Source organism: Anas platyrhynchos, chromosome 9, assembly GCF_047663525.1.
Source record: "Anas platyrhynchos isolate ZD024472 breed Pekin duck chromosome 9, IASCAAS_PekinDuck_T2T, whole genome shotgun sequence".
In the NCBI taxonomy this organism is placed as follows: Eukaryota; Metazoa; Chordata; class Aves; order Anseriformes; family Anatidae; genus Anas; species Anas platyrhynchos.
The window spans coordinates 12,824,592-12,839,997 of record NC_092595.1 but is presented as its reverse complement, the minus strand read 5'-3'; the positions used below and the strand labels follow the sequence as shown (position 1 = coordinate 12,839,997).

The window sequence follows — 15,406 nt, the reverse complement described above, 5'->3', positions numbered from 1 at the left end:
TGCAAAATCAGATTATTATTTCTGAAACTGGAAGCAGTTGGGTTCTATTGACAATTCCAAGCAATCCTGCCCAAATACTGCTGCTGACTTGATTGAAACCATCAATGCAAAAGCCTGGTTGGGGCAATTCGGTCCTTTTTTTCTGGAGGGGGAAAAATCACTAGCATTTGTTCTTCCTAGTTTTTGCTGCTAATGCCAGCAGTGCTGCATAGGCCGGTCAGCCAGCAGGAGCAGCTAAAGCATGAGTCATTCTCTTCAGAGACTGAGCACCAATGCGGTATAGAAGTCGCATATGCTTGGCACCATGCTGTTCTTCCAAACATTCCTCCGAAGGCTTACAAGAAACGTACACCTTTCATAGAGGTTAATTCAGGATGGTAGTGCAGTGCTTTAAACGAGGCTTCAGTGGTTATTAAAGGTAAACACTTTGTGACCAGAGAAGTGATTCTTTTTTATTATGCAAATAAAGCAAGTCATGCAATGTCTAGACATAATGTGTTCTTTTTTTGTCAGCATTATGAAATCTACAGAGCCAAATTTCTTTTGAAATCTAAAGATCCAATTTTCTGTTTCTCTTTACAGCTGGATCAGTTGGCTGTAGATGCTGCAAAGGAGAAGAGAGATATGGAGCAAAAGCACTCCACTATTCAACAAAAGGTACTTGAGAGAATGTAAAGGGTAGACTGCACATACATTTTCCTGTCTCTCGCATCTCTCCCCAGCAGTGCATCTTTGCATCAGAACTGTGAACAGTGTTATCTTTAGTACAGACGATTAGACTTGCACATTATTAAGCATGGGGTGGGATTGCAGATCGTCATTTTTATATTGCAGAACAGGGTATTATGTTCATTTCTGACTGAAACGTAAATAGAGCAGTAGATTTATATGAGGATCCCTAAACATTTCATTAGAACTCTTGAATCCAAGATAGGATTGGAATTAGTATAGTTGTACAAGTTGCTATCTTTTCCTCCTGTATACCTGTAGAAGAGATGTATATACATGCTGCACAGTCCTACAGTCTGATGTATCACTTTCTACACGGATGGTGCCAAATGAATATAGCACTTTGTAGAGTGTGGCAGCAGTTATTGCTTAAAAAGAGGCAAAGTAAACTTTTGTAATGGCTGTCCAATGTATGGTCTTCAACTCTACACTAATATGAAAGTGATAACATTAAGTTGCTGTTTTGGACACATTTGTATGTACAATACTTCTTATTTTTTGCTTATTGAGAAAAATGTAGATAATTCACGTTGTGGGGGGAATAACTTCTATTGTTTGGATGTTTCATAAGCTCTAGATAAGTATTGATTTTGCAGGTATAATGCTAGAAGTTAAAAATATTTCCACTGAACTCTCCGGTAGTGAGCTAAAACTGCAGGTACTTTTGAAAGGGATTAGATACCAGTTTGAAGGTAATGGAATGCTTCTTACTCTCATTCAAATACATTCTGTATCTATTCAGGTGTCATACTTAAATAAATAGATAAATAAATCGAATGTAATTGAAGTCTAAGTAAATTCAGGAATGAAAACATGCTAAGATTTCAATTCAGGTATCATTAGTAGGAATCTATATGAAGGGGGAATGGGAAGGAACTCAGGTTAATGTTTGTTAAAATTTGAAATGGTTTGGGCTCAACAGGGCTAGTTCTAGGAGTGGGCAGTAGGTGGGGGGGTTGCTGTTAGAGTTCTAACAGCAGTACCTGGTGAAAGAAGTTAGTTGTGGGCAATTATGTTTAATTGGCTGTAGAAGTAATAAGTTATTACCATGAATTATGGTCATTGCTGTTGCCAATGATGTTCACTTTTTTTTCTTCAAATGCTGCTTAAGGCTGCTTTACAGGTAAACTGTTTCTAATAGTATTAATAGCTATTGAAACTTCTAAACTTTGTGAGATTTGATAAGATGTATCTGGTGTGTGTGTGTATGTATAAAAATTCTCTTGGTTTCTTGTACAAACAGCAATCATAATGAGATCATTGATTTATTCCGTATTTTAATTGAATGACTATTTTATGCTGTTGCAAAAATATAATCAGCAGATTCAGATTGTATTGTATGTTGTCTTCTAAAGTTGTGTGTTTTGAGTACTAAATGTTGTCTCTTGTCCATGTCAGTCAAGTTACTAATGTGTTTTGTGACGATAATGCCTAGAATACAGCTAGGCTTTGGAGGGCATGCTTATTGGAAATTCCTCTCAGTGCTCCTCCAAATATATATATATTTTTATTTCGTTTGTTATTCAAACCATACTGTCTGGTTGTTTTTTGTCTCTTCCTACTTGCTTTTCCCAGCCTTGCCACCAAGTTCAGAATCTTGAACTGCTGTAGACCTTGGATCTTGTTCTTTACAACATTTTGTCATCCAGTCAACCTGATCAGGATGGCAGCCTTGTTTTTTGTTTTCTTCTCATGTTTTTTCATGTTTCTTTCTACTGGCTGCCCCTTAAGCATATGTACCCAAATCTTCCAGTGCCAAATCCTTACATGTTTTATAGCTACTGAAACTTATGCTTCTTGAGTTGAATATTCCATGAAGTATTTATGCATTTAATATACTGAAGTTTTAATCTGATGCTTCAGAATGATGCCTTTTCTTCATTGTGTGGATAAAGAGCAGTTCCTTTTCTGAAATCCATAGGTAAGTGCCCATGTGCACACACCTACCCACCCACTACCTGTGTTTGCATATATGTGCATATGCATGCAGAATAATTGCACTAATTAAATAACCCATCACACTTTTCTTTATAATCATCATCCTTTTTAATTAGACTGTTAGAGTGGCTAATGTAAAAGTCATGGAAGGGTTTGGTCACCACTATTACTTTGTTTTCTCGTTGAAGATAATTGGTGTCTGATTTCTGTTTTAACTCCTGTGCTCTATTTACTCAGCAACTGTGCAAGATTTTTTTTAGTGTAAGAAACACTCTTTTTCTTTTCCTTGTTTTTCTGAAGCAACACATAGTACGGATTAATCTAGAAATGTTCTTGTTATAGGAATCTTTACCTTGTGTTTCATGAGCAGTTTGATGCAGCCTGTTACTTGAGTAACGTTGAATTAAGAAATAATTTTAAAAGTGCTTGTAAGCATCATTATGGCTTTTTTGTTTTGTGATAGAGCTAATATTTTTTTTCAATAAACAGGGAAATAATGCAGGAAAAACATTTGCTTGGAACTTGAAGTAGTTTTTGTTGTATTCAAATAACTATAATTTAAAAAACAAAACCTCTGTTTCTGAAAGACTGTTCAGGAAACAGCTGTAGTAAGAATGATTCAAAAGCTTCTTACATCTGGAGTAAACAAGGTAATAGGAAACCAGATGCTACCACGGTCATAAAGCAAGCATAAACACAAACTGCTGTTGAGAAATAATGCTGACAAATTCTTGTCACAAAAATAGACATGTGCCAGTATTTCAAGGAACTTGTATGTTCAGCGATGACCTTGACTTTTTGCACTTTGTCTTAGACTGTAAACTGTGACTTGTGTGTTGTTGTTTTGAGCTCTTCCTCAAGGCGCTTTCAACTTCAGCTTAACCAACTCCTCTTCCAGTTTGCTTATCCTATGGGATGGGAATGGAATTTAAGCTGGGCTTTGCACAGTGGATGTCTTCTGTTGTGCTACATACAGCTGGAGTAACGTTTCAGATTGTTCTTTTCTTTGGTGTTCATTCTCTACCCTTTACTGCTTTTTATATTCTGCTTCTTTAAAGAAAAATAACATCTTTGAATACAAATTTCAAGTAGAATGCTGATACGCTCCCTGCGATTTACTTATCAAATGGCTTGCGTGGCTTTTCTGACATAGAAGTATTCTTCATATTGGAAGTGAATCTGCCCCTGAAAAGCAGGGTTTGTGATGTTTTGGTCACAAGAAAATTAGTAGAGAAAAAAAAAAACCTGTAAGCTATGAGATGACTTGGTGTATGTGCTAAATTGCTAAGTTTGTACAGAAATGTTTGTTCACTGAAAGCTCTTGAGACTACTGTGACCTACAGTTTAATAGCAAATGTGGATTTTTTCTATTGCCATCTGATTTCCTATTCCTTGTGGACGTTGTTTAAAAGAAAAAAAGAAGGCATAAAAACACCCAGTATATTTCACTTTCATAAAAACACCCAGTATATTTCACTTCTGCATGTTTCTCTTCCAGTAGTTGGCCAACCTTGAAAAATTAATCAGAACAGAAGCCATAGGTGTTGATTACTTCAAATCTGAATGAAATGCGTAATATTTCACTACAGTATAGCTTCCATACTAATTTAATTTCTTTAGCTAATTAGGTGAAGCATACTGTAGTTCTAACTGACTCCTAATTAGCAAATAAATGATATTTAAAACTCAGCCTTTATCAGCTGTGTGTTTGCTTAAAGAATATAAAATTCTGAGTCACTTAAAGTGACTGGTTTCATTAACATGTGATTCTCTTGTGGGATACTGGAAAGATAAAGATGTATTTCTCTCTGGCCCTGATTATTTTTTGTGATTCATTAAACTTTTCCATGAGCCAAGATAAAAATAAATTAAATGTGACTGCTTTTCCCTGTTCTTTAATTATGAAATAAGAGACTGTAAGATGAGACACATCTTATCTAGTTCCTTTTTCTGCTTTAATCCCTTTAATTGTAATGAAGTTCATTTCTATTCTTTTTTTTTTTCCTGACTACAACCTTCAGTGAAGCTTTATGGATGAAGCTTATGAAAGCTTTAACAATCCCTCTGCTCCCCCCATCTGGTAGTCTATGCATAGTTAGGAAAATATCAAACTTCTGTCTGCATACTGTTATGTCTTTATCTGCCCTGTAAAAGTGCAAATCATTCAGGAGAGCAATTAAAAATAAAAAATAAATGCACTTCATGAATTAGGCTTACTAGTTTGGACTCCTTAGACTGAGAGGGTAGCGAGATAAATGATCCAAAGGAGTTTTCCTGTTCTACTTGTAAGTGTCTTCAAAGCTTAAAAGAGCTTCACTGGAAAAGACCATTGCATTTTCTGCAGAAGTTTTCCGAACATGAAGGAAAATGTGATTACGTGGTAGTTTGGATAGAAAAGACTGAGGGAGTGTATATTGCCTTACACTAGACAAGGAATTGCAGGCAACACTGAGGCAGGAAGATGCAAATCTTTAGCAGGTTTCATTATGTTTGGGAGCTGGTAAGTTCATTTCTGATTTGGGGGTTCAGGAGAGTGTTGATACCAGCATGTAAAAGAAATCTGTGCTTTTGGAGGGAGGGGGTTCTTCTGTTCTTCTTATTTGGGGGTATAAGAGGAAAAATGAAAGGACTGTGAACAGTTTGAGAATGTTTGTGTATATTATAAGTTGTGTAATCCTATGTTAAAATTGTACTGTGACATTTGGCTTTGTGATTATAATAGCCATACATTTTACTACTTAGTCTACTCAACCTTTGCTGGGCATGGTAGCTTTCTAAAAATTGTAAAGCTGTTATTAGCAGTTATTTGTTACTAGATTAAAAACAAACATTGCTTTTACTAGTTCTAGCTTCATATTCTTGTTGCAGATTGTGAAGAAGAAAACGTAACTAGGTGGTTGTCATCTCTGCCAGCACCTTGATTTACTTTAATTTAGGGATAACAAATAAATACAATGCTGTCCAAGTTACTTCTCTCCAGATTTCTGATCTGGCTTACTTGTCATGATGACAGAGCTTAAGAAAATGCTACAAGGCTGGCTGTATACAGTCCTCAGCACCAGGCTGCAGTTCATTTTAAATTTTGACTCAATGCCCATTGCCACTTTTCTCCTACCTTATTCTTCCTTTTCTTTGAAATATCCACAAGATGGTTTGCCAAAGAGGTCACACATACCTGAGCAAGAAATATTCCTTGTGTCTGATGGCTGGATTCTGGCTGCAGATCAGCAAGTTCAGTCTTAATGAAAGGAAGTCTGAATACGTGGAGGGCGGGGTGGAGTTGGAAATTGCTGGTGTCTTTTTCTTTCATCAGCTACAGAGATAAGTTTTGGAGATGTTTGTTTAAATCCCAAATCTAAAGGACAGTAAATACACTGGTAGCATTGTCTGTCTGTTGTTGGCAGTGCTCCTCCTCTGAATCTTTGACTCAGATGCTTTTATATATATTTTTTTTTCTCTGGAATGTAAAAAGGTTCTGTTGGACTTCATTGTTGGACTATCAAGTGAAGACCATGTGAAGACTTGATAGTCTTCAAATACTCAGTGAATGTGAAGAATCACAATTTCTTCTCCCCTTATTAAATTCCATTTGTGCGGAACTTGAGGGAGATATTGGAGGTTTAATACATTTGAATGCCTACTTAATGCCTGTCCAGATGGTAATGAGATGACTTGGACCTCTGAAAAACCAGAGAAATCCCACTCATAGTACTTATGCAAAGCTCAGGAAAGATACAAAGACAAGGGCTTTTAATATAGGTGATAATTACCTACAAAGTGCTCCTCTTAGAATTTCAGTAGCTGTCAGCATTTGTTATGTATTAACAATAAATGCTAGGTACTAATCAAATGATAACACTTTATATGGTCATGTTTTTTTAACCTTAACATTTCCTAGAAGCTAAATTGTGTGAAAGATTAAACTTGTTCTCCAGGGTTTAGATAAGTGTGCGCCTCTTTGAAATGCAACTTCTCTGATTCAGAGACAGCCCTTGTCTTCCTTTTGTTCTCGTGCAATCTTTGAGAAAACAGTAAAATAAATAATGCAATCTTGCAATTCCTGGTCTCAAAATAAAAATTATCTCCTGCATCTGATCTCCTAAAAATACTTTTTAAAGAAGTGTTGGGGCTGAGAGTCATAGCATGACTAGTGAATGTTGCAAGCAAAAGATTATTGCTCCAGTACTGTTTTTGACGTTAATGTGGCCAATGCTTGATCTTTTTAATTGAAACTACAATCTGTTTTTTCTTGTCTTGTTCCTTTGTACTAGGATTACTCCGGTGATGATACAAAACTAGAATATAATGTAGATGCAGCCAATGGTATTGTTATGGAAGGCTATCTATTTAAGCGAGCCAGCAATGCCTTCAAGACTTGGAACAGGTAATTACTCAGAACCTCTATTTATTGGCTTTATAAGATGCTGCTTGTTAAGTTGAATTCTGGCCTGACTTATAACCTGTGCAACCCACTGATTCTAGTTCCAACAGTACGCTTGGACTACTCTGTGAATTGATGCAGGGATGGCACTTCATGGTTGTTTCTCTTTATTGTCTGTCCTAGTTGTTTGCAAGCCTTTTTCAGGGGCGTACTGAAGTCCTGAGTATAGAAGGCTTGCTTTATCGTGCACAGTCTGGCTTTGTGATGGTATTTTGGCTTTACTTTCGTGTTGAAACAAAGTAATTCTTATGATTGTATACAATATGCTGTGTAAATGTATATGCTGGGAAAATAAGCGTTAGGTGACAATGTAAAATGAAGTTGTATGGCTGTTGTAAGCAGGGAAATGTAGTGAAGGATTGAAATACTGTGACTTTTCCTGAAAGCATGAAACCGTTTTCCTTTACAATTCCTGTTCTGTGCAGTGACTTCTACTGAGTAGTTTTCATGGTCCTGTTGGGAATTCAAAATATACTGTTACTCCTGTCTCTTTAACAATGTTTGTTTTACTATTGATTAAATGTTTTCCTTACTGAACAGGATTTTTTTTTGCATTTCTAATGGTGTATGCTTTTTTTCAAGGAAACGTTACATATTCTGGAGCATTTACAATATAGTTGGGTACAGTCCTTGAATTTCAAAGTTAGTTTGTCTTGATCTCCTGATCAAGAACCTGATCTCCTTCTACGACAAAGTGACGCGCTGGGTGGATGAGGGAAAGGCTGTGGATGTGGTCTACCTTGACTTCAGCAAGGCTTTTGACACCGTCTCCCACAGCATTCTCCTCAAGAAACTGGCTGCTCTTGGCTTGGACTGGCGCACGCTTCGTTGGGTGAGAAACTGGCTGGATAGCCGGGCCCAAAGAGTTGTGGTAAATGGAGCCAAGTCCAGTTGGAGGCCAGTCACTAGTGGCGTCCCCCAGGGCTCGGTGCTGGGGCCGGTCCTCTTTAACATCTTCATCAATGATCTGGATGATGGCATTGAGTGCACCCTCAGTAAGTTTGCAGATGACACCAAGCTAGGTGCGTGTGTCGATCTGCTCAAGGGTAGGAAGGCTCTGCAGGAGGATCTGGATAGGCTGCACCGATGGGCTGAGGTCAACTGTATGAAGTTCAACAAGGCCAAGTGCCGGGTCCTGCACCTGGGGCGCAATAACCCCAAGCAGAGCTACAGGCTGGGAGAGGAATGGTTGGAGAGCTGCCAGGCAGAGAAGGACCTGGGAGTGATGGTGGACAGTCGGCTGAATATGAGCCAGCAGTGTGCTCAGGTGGCCAAGAAGGCCAACGGCATCCTGGCTTGTATCAGAAACACTGTGACCAGCAGGGCTAGGGAGGTGATCGTCCCCCTGTACTCTGCTCTGGTGAGGCCGCACCTCGAGTACTGTGTTCAGTTTTGGGCCCCTCGCTACAAGAAGGACATCGAGGTGCTTGAGCGGGTCCAAAGAAGGGCGACGAAGCTGGTGAGGGGCCTGGAGAGCAAGTCCTATGAGGAGCGGCTGAAGGATCTGGGCTTGTTCAGCCTAGAGAAGAGGAGGCTCAGGGGTGACCTTATCGCTCTGTATAAGTACATTAAAGGAGGCTGTAGAGAGGTGGGGGTTGGCCTGTTCTCCCATGTGCCTGGTGACAGGACGAGGGGGAATGGGCTAAAGTTATGCCAGGGGAGTTTTAGGTTAGATGTTAGGAAGAATTTCTTTACTGAAAGGGTTGTGAGGCATTGGAACAGGCTGCCCAGGGGGGTGGTGGAGTCACCATCCCTGGAAGTCTTCAAAAGACGTTTAGATGTAGAGCGTAGGGATATGGTTTAGTGGGGACTGTTAGTGTTAGGTTAGAGGTTGGACTCGATGATCTTGAGGTCTCTTCCAACCTAGAAATTCTGTGATTCTGTGATATAGAGCTTGTCTTATACTCCACATTTTTTGCAGCAGCGTACCTGTTTTACTGTTTTCTGTGTTTCCAAGGCCAGAATCTGTATTCAGATAAGTGGTCCCTTCCAACCTCAATTCCAGTTCAATAATTCTGTGACCATTTTGGAACAGCACCAGTCCATAGCAAGTCGGGGTTGTTTCACCTATATCCATGAACTGATGTAAGGGCTGCTGCCGTCGGTAAGGCAGTACTTACTAGCAAGCAGCATGCAGCTCCTCTGAGGGGTTTTGCTTTGGACTACCTCTAGTTTGCTCTGGTGGTATGATTGTCTGTAATGGTAATGATCCTTCTGGGTTGGTTTTGAGTGCGTTTGGAGTTCTGTGAGGCATCAAGGAATGGTGAAGGGAGAAACCTTGTAGATCTGATTGAAGAGCACTTGCCTGGGCAGAAATAAAGTGTTAGTGTAAGCACACTTTGAGAAAACCCTGCAGTAGCAGGGCAGGAGGCAGGCCTTCACCAAATATTCGGCAGGCTCAAAGAGTCCTTTTTGCAAGGTGTTTTGCGGGGTTGACTGCAGCCTCTTGATAAGTGACTGAAGACAAAACTCTAACTTGCTTTGGGTTCTTCTGTGTATTATAAAGGCTTTGCTCTGTGGGGAGGTAACAGAAGGAAGCAGGACAGCAGTGTTGGAAGGTAGCTGAGAATTCTGTCGACATTGCTTCGTACCTGTTATTACTGTAACTGTATCGTTCTTTAAGACGATTGGGTGTAGGCTTTGATTAAAACCAATTTGTCTATTGAAAACTTAATATGGGCACAAAGGAAGTCATAATTAAATCAAGATATCCTGAAGGAAGGTCATGGTGTAAGTTCATGTGTTTCAACATACTCGATCAAAACATTCAAACAAGAAGTCATTTCAGAGAGCCAAGGTAAACAGCTCAGTAATGACTCAGAGCCAGCCTACTTCTCACAGACAGTTAATACTTGCTGGTGTTGTGGTTTAACCCCATCAGGCACCAAGCACCACGCAGCTGCTCACTTGCTCTTCCCAGGTGGGATGGGGGAGAGAATCAGAAACAACTGAAAACATCTGTACTGTCACTGCTATTTTCATAAAAAACCCAAATGCAGCACCACACAAGCCTCTACAAAGAAAAATGACTGTATCCCCAACAAAGCTATGAGAGCTTGTATTTTTTTCTATTTCTCACAAGACTGACAAACTAATTTATTTCATTGTGATAGGCTAGATGGATGTGTCAGAATTAAGCAGTGGACAAGCCATCTACATCCATGGTTTAAAAAATGAATGAATCATTTTAATTTTGTACTTCTTATAATTACAAACCATTACTAATTGTGAAACTTATTACTATTATATTAAATCAAATAAGTGACCTTAATGAAGACAACTGTTATCTGAATCTAGCTTCATTTTTCACATTTTATTAAAACCAGAAGTTTTTTTTAACCTATTTTTATTTCTGAATCATTTGTAATTGCTTGCTACGTTGTAGGCACTGAAGTGGTCATTGCCTCTTTCCACTGCCTGTTTCCACTGACGGAATGCTTTACTTCATAGTACTGCAGCTTCACCTGCGTGGAGATAATACTGGCTGAAGTTTGACATAGAGCAGAGGCTAGAGTGTACTTCCAGCCACAGGAAGGACTGTCACTGCTTTAAGCTGTACTGTGCATGGAAACGTGCAGTGAAATACCAGCAGAGGAAACATTTAGAGAATGATGTATTTTATATGACGAATTCAGAGCTGAAATCTGAGGCCCCTGATATAGACAAGATACTTGTCTAGTATTCTAGTCAGGTAGGTAGCTTGCTTCTTCATTATATGCCCATCTTTGAGGGGAAAGTGAGGGATGTAAAATAAATCAGCTGAAACAAAACTAGAATAATTCATCTAGAAAGAAAAACAGGAGTTTCCTGATATTCTGAACCAATGCTGATGGCACTCATCTTCTTGCTAACTGCTGATGGCAGTGCCAGTTACAATACAGTACTTTCTTCTCTCTGATATTTTGATCGTTCTAGGCCTTTCAAAATACACCTTTACAACAAAATTAGGAAAAGGTATCAAAAATCATTACTTTTTTTCACCATTAGTGCATAATTGCCAGCATTAAAAAATGAGAAAAGGAAGTGGTGCAATGAATTTTGCCTGGCTTGGATATGTCATTATGATTTCAGATAGCGTGATGCTTCTCTGTGCATGTCTTGGTATGGGAATCCATGGACACTGTAGAGGATTTTAATGGGAAAAGTACAATTGCTGTGGAGAGAAAAGCTTGAAACCAGATAATGCAGACCTTCAAAGAAGGACAAAGCTGTTCTAATGTATCAAAACTTGTTTCCAGTCCAAATTAATTTCTTGCTAGGATAATGTAGGGTTTGTCTGTTCATTTATTTGTTTTTCGGGCAGTTGTTAGCTTGGTTCACTTGTCCAAAGACTTCAATTAATTTGGACATTTGTGTCAAGTTTCCTAGTCTCAGGATAGTTCGATACACCGCTGGGTAAAGAAACAAATGGTTTGTGGGGAGGTTACCAAGTAAACCATGAGAGCTAATTGTCATTTGATGTTGCTTTGTATTGAAAGAGGTGGAGATTTTAGAACCCTTTTATACTGTAAATGTAACATGTAAGTTTGTATTTCAGATGAGATGTTTTAGTGGAAAGAAAATTAAATCTTTATTAAAGTCTTTACTGCAAAGTCTCACAGCAGCTGTTATGGAGACATTTTTGGTTGTATATTTCTCTGTTGGAATGACATCTTGTATGCATTTTTTCTGGATGTATGAGAAAATTAAATCAGTTGAATTTATTATGGAACAATAGGTTAAAAAATACCTTTGGTTCTTAGGAATTCAGATTTAAAAAATGTGTGTGTGACTAAATGTATGTGTGGGTAGAGAGCTGGTGTGTTCTGCATAGTTTTTGGGTTGGTGCATTAGGTGTTTTCCTTTTTAATTCTGCTGTATTTTCAGATCATGCTAATTCTTTGCTTATTTTGCTCATTTTGCGTTTTTCATTCCTCTTCCTCCTTTCCCTTATGTTTTAATCCTCCCCCATTTTTTCACATGACAGGAAAAAGCCAGATCACATCAGGTACCAACCAGCTTCTTTTATACCTTCCCAATGTTTCTTTGGCACGCAAAAGCTCTAAATTAACCCTGCATTTAATTTTGATTACTTGCAATGGATGTGAAGTGGCTCAGTCTAAGAAAATAACAGAAGGATTCTGCCTGGGACACCAATACACCTGCTGCTCAATGCTTTCAAAAGAATTAGTGAGGTTGAGCTGGTTTTAGCTAAAAAGGAATTAAAGCAAAGTTTATGCACTCAAACTTCTGAGCATATGAGATCAGTGTCTTGACTTTTTGTTTCCTTTGTACATTGGTGGGATTTTTCTCACCAACTGCATTGGAAATAGAAATGTAACTTTTAAATGTTGTGCATTCTTAATTGCTGCTTTATTTGTATGCTTATGGCTGTGAAGAAAATGTTTACTGATTTTTCAAAAGGAAAACGTGGTTCAATTATTATATCAAATTCAAATAAATATTTTTGTTATTACTTCTCTCAGTTCTCAGAAATTTGAAATGCTTTTTAATGAATATTTAACAAACACTTTTTTAAATTGTTAGTGTAAATGACAGAAAACGTGTCGTTTCTAAACCCAAACAACTGTATTTAAGTACTGCTATAAACTCAGTGGGGCAGTGCAAATTACTTCAAGATTTCCCAGTGTGTTTTCTTTCACCATGCTTCTCTCCTATTTTGACAGAATGTCACATTTAAGGAAACTTTAATAACTTTTAGTATTATACCATGTGTGCTGCCTAAAGATGCATGAACACCAAATCCTAGCACAGGCCATGGCTATAGTGTACCCCACAGCAGCACCTCCAGTACCTGTGTTATAGCTCAAAGGTTTCCTGCCTGTTACTGCTGTGAGCTCCAAGTGCTCTGTTTCGTACAGTAAAGTTTATGAACTATTCCAAATTTAGAAAATATCAAGTTTTTGGCCCGAATGAAATTGCTGTGGTGCTGACATTTTGGAAGGAAGGCGCCACTTCCTTTTTTTAAAGAGTACAATAAAGTGTATTAGCTTTATTTTCCATTGAAGTCTACTTCAAAATTGAGAGATATAAATTATGCTGTGCTCTAAATTATTTATCATGTTCAGTAAAAATTTCTTTAAAAAAAAAAAAAGAAACAAAAGTCAAGAAGTGACACACATACACCAATGCTTTTTGACTGAACTTGGCAACTTTTCTTAAACAGATTCCGTTTCTCTAGTGGAGGTGGGGAAAAAAGGGGCCTGGAATACTTTGAAAACTTCTAGACTAGGCTTTAAAGATGACACAAACTTGTACAATTTGTTGTGCTTGTTTATATCTGGTATGAAAATGGAGCTGATTTTTGACTTTAGTAATTTGCTAAACGTTTGGCTTTAGAACAACTGAAGTATGACATTAATGAAGTAAATCACGCTAATCTCAGTTTCAGAGATAAGCTCCATTGCATGTTATCTTGGGGCAGGGCTGCTTTTTTTTTTTCTCCATTGTAACTTAGGCACTGCTTTTCATGTTTTTATTTTTCCATGTTCTTATCTTTGGTATTAAGTTTCCATAAAATAAAAACCAAATGCCTGGTTTATTTTCCTTTTCCAGTCTGCTTTTTTTTTTTGTTGTTGAATTACCTACTTAAATCTTGGCAATTACCTGCCTTATCTTGTATCGGAGGCTTAATTACTATATATGTTTTTTAAATAGATAGTAGAAAGGATACCTTTTAAATAGCAGTGACCAAAACTACTGTTGTTAGTCAACTGAGAATTTGTTTTTGCATAATTCTGCTCAATTATTTTAATCCAAAAAGATAACAGCTATTTTGACATAAATCCAGTATAGAAAGAAGACTCTGTTGTTACTTTTAAATGAAACATATCTGCACAACATTTTAAAAGAATACCTGTTAAAAGGTAGAATCTCATCTGTCTACTACGTACTAACTTTCCTAACAAATACTAGGTTTTCTGATTTGAGTCTAACTTTTGTAATTTCTTTCCCTTTGTATTTTCTTAACAATGTGCAATGTGTGTGCTTCTTTTCATGGATGGCTTGTGGTGATTGAATAATTATACGGAGCCCTCTTGTTACTAATTTTAGTGACCTGCAGCTTGATATTCACCAGTTTGTACTGCACCATATCTCATTCTCAGCGATGTTTTGTGTACTGTTGCCACTCAAACGAATTGGCAGTGCAGGAGAAAAAGCAATTTGCAGTACAAATGGGAAATTTGAGGTAACTGAGCCATTATGTTATGGTAAACAAAGGCTCATGTTCTAAGCTTGAGCAAAATAAATATGCGCCAATCTCACCACAGGACTGAATTACTTTTTGCATTCCTGTATTTTTTGTCAGTTCAAAACCAGTGACTGATGAGCTTCTATTTTGCACATCCCCAGGAAAGCTAAAAGGGGATGGTTGTATTTGCTTTTTTAAACCTTTCTGTGCTCTGATTAAAAGCAGTTGTTCTGGGTCTGAGATGGTCAGAAGTTTTCCCAAAAAAATTAATGGTTTTTCTGTTCTCTTTCAATTGCATCCTATCTGAACAGGAGTTTGACAAGGGATGATACAGTTCAGAGGATTTTTTCCTGAAGTGTTATCTTTTGGATTTTATAAGATGCCTTAATGTTTTTAATAGTTTCCTATAAAGCGGAGGCTTAACTTAAGATCCTACTTAAAAGGTTCCATTGTTGTTTTATGTTTATATGCATTTTTTTATCTAAAATTTTAAGAAATGCCAGACAGAGAGAAACTTGCATGGAATAGTAACAGTGTAGTTTTTTTCTAATGCCTTGGTAAGTTATTTCTTCTACTGAAAATATTTAAGGAGTGAGTAGTTTGCAAAGTTTCTTATTTAAACCATCTGAATTTCTATTATCAAAACACTTAAAATTGTAGCTTGCTGCTAAAATACAGAAGTAAATGTTCTTTGAAATGAAGGTGTTGTGTACGATAGCTTTACTAATGTTGCCGTAACACGAATGTACTTGTTTAGGACTTGAATTATTTGAATCCTTGCTTCCTGTTCTGTTTTGTCTCTGCTCTCCTTCTTTCATTAGTCTCATGAAATACTTGTCAAAACTGAGTGGCGTTACTTCTGTGAATTCTTTTTTTTTCTTACAGTCTCTAAGTAGATTGTATGCTAGCATATTTCAGTCAATTAAGTGTGAAACCAGTTACATATTGTTTGGATGTCTTTTTATTCTAATAGGCGCTGGTTCTCAATACAAAATAACCAACTTGTGTACCAGAAGAAATTTAAGGTATGTATCAAAATTTGTCTCTAGATAGTTTGGTGTGGGTGACGGTATTTCTGACATGCGGAAGCTAAAACAGAGTGCTAG

General features: G+C 37.6%; 1 protein-coding gene across 4 annotated transcripts in view; it reads left to right on the top strand.

Moving 5' to 3' along the window:
• ACAP2 (ArfGAP with coiled-coil, ankyrin repeat and PH domains 2) overlaps positions 1–15,406 on the top strand; it is a 65,392-nt gene that overhangs the window by 30,069 nt on the left and 19,917 nt on the right. For 2 of the 4 annotated variants that reach the window (XM_038183562.2, XM_072042329.1), the window contains exons 9-12: positions 583–657; positions 6,939–7,051; positions 12,075–12,095; positions 15,274–15,325. In XM_038183562.2, coding sequence (XP_038039490.2) covers positions 583–657; positions 6,939–7,051; positions 12,075–12,095; positions 15,274–15,325 — 261 coding nt within the window. The remainder of the gene's footprint in view (positions 1–582; positions 658–6,938; positions 7,052–12,074; positions 12,096–15,273; positions 15,326–15,406) is intronic. The other 2 variants (XM_038183564.2, XM_038183566.2) reach the window with 1 other exon arrangement.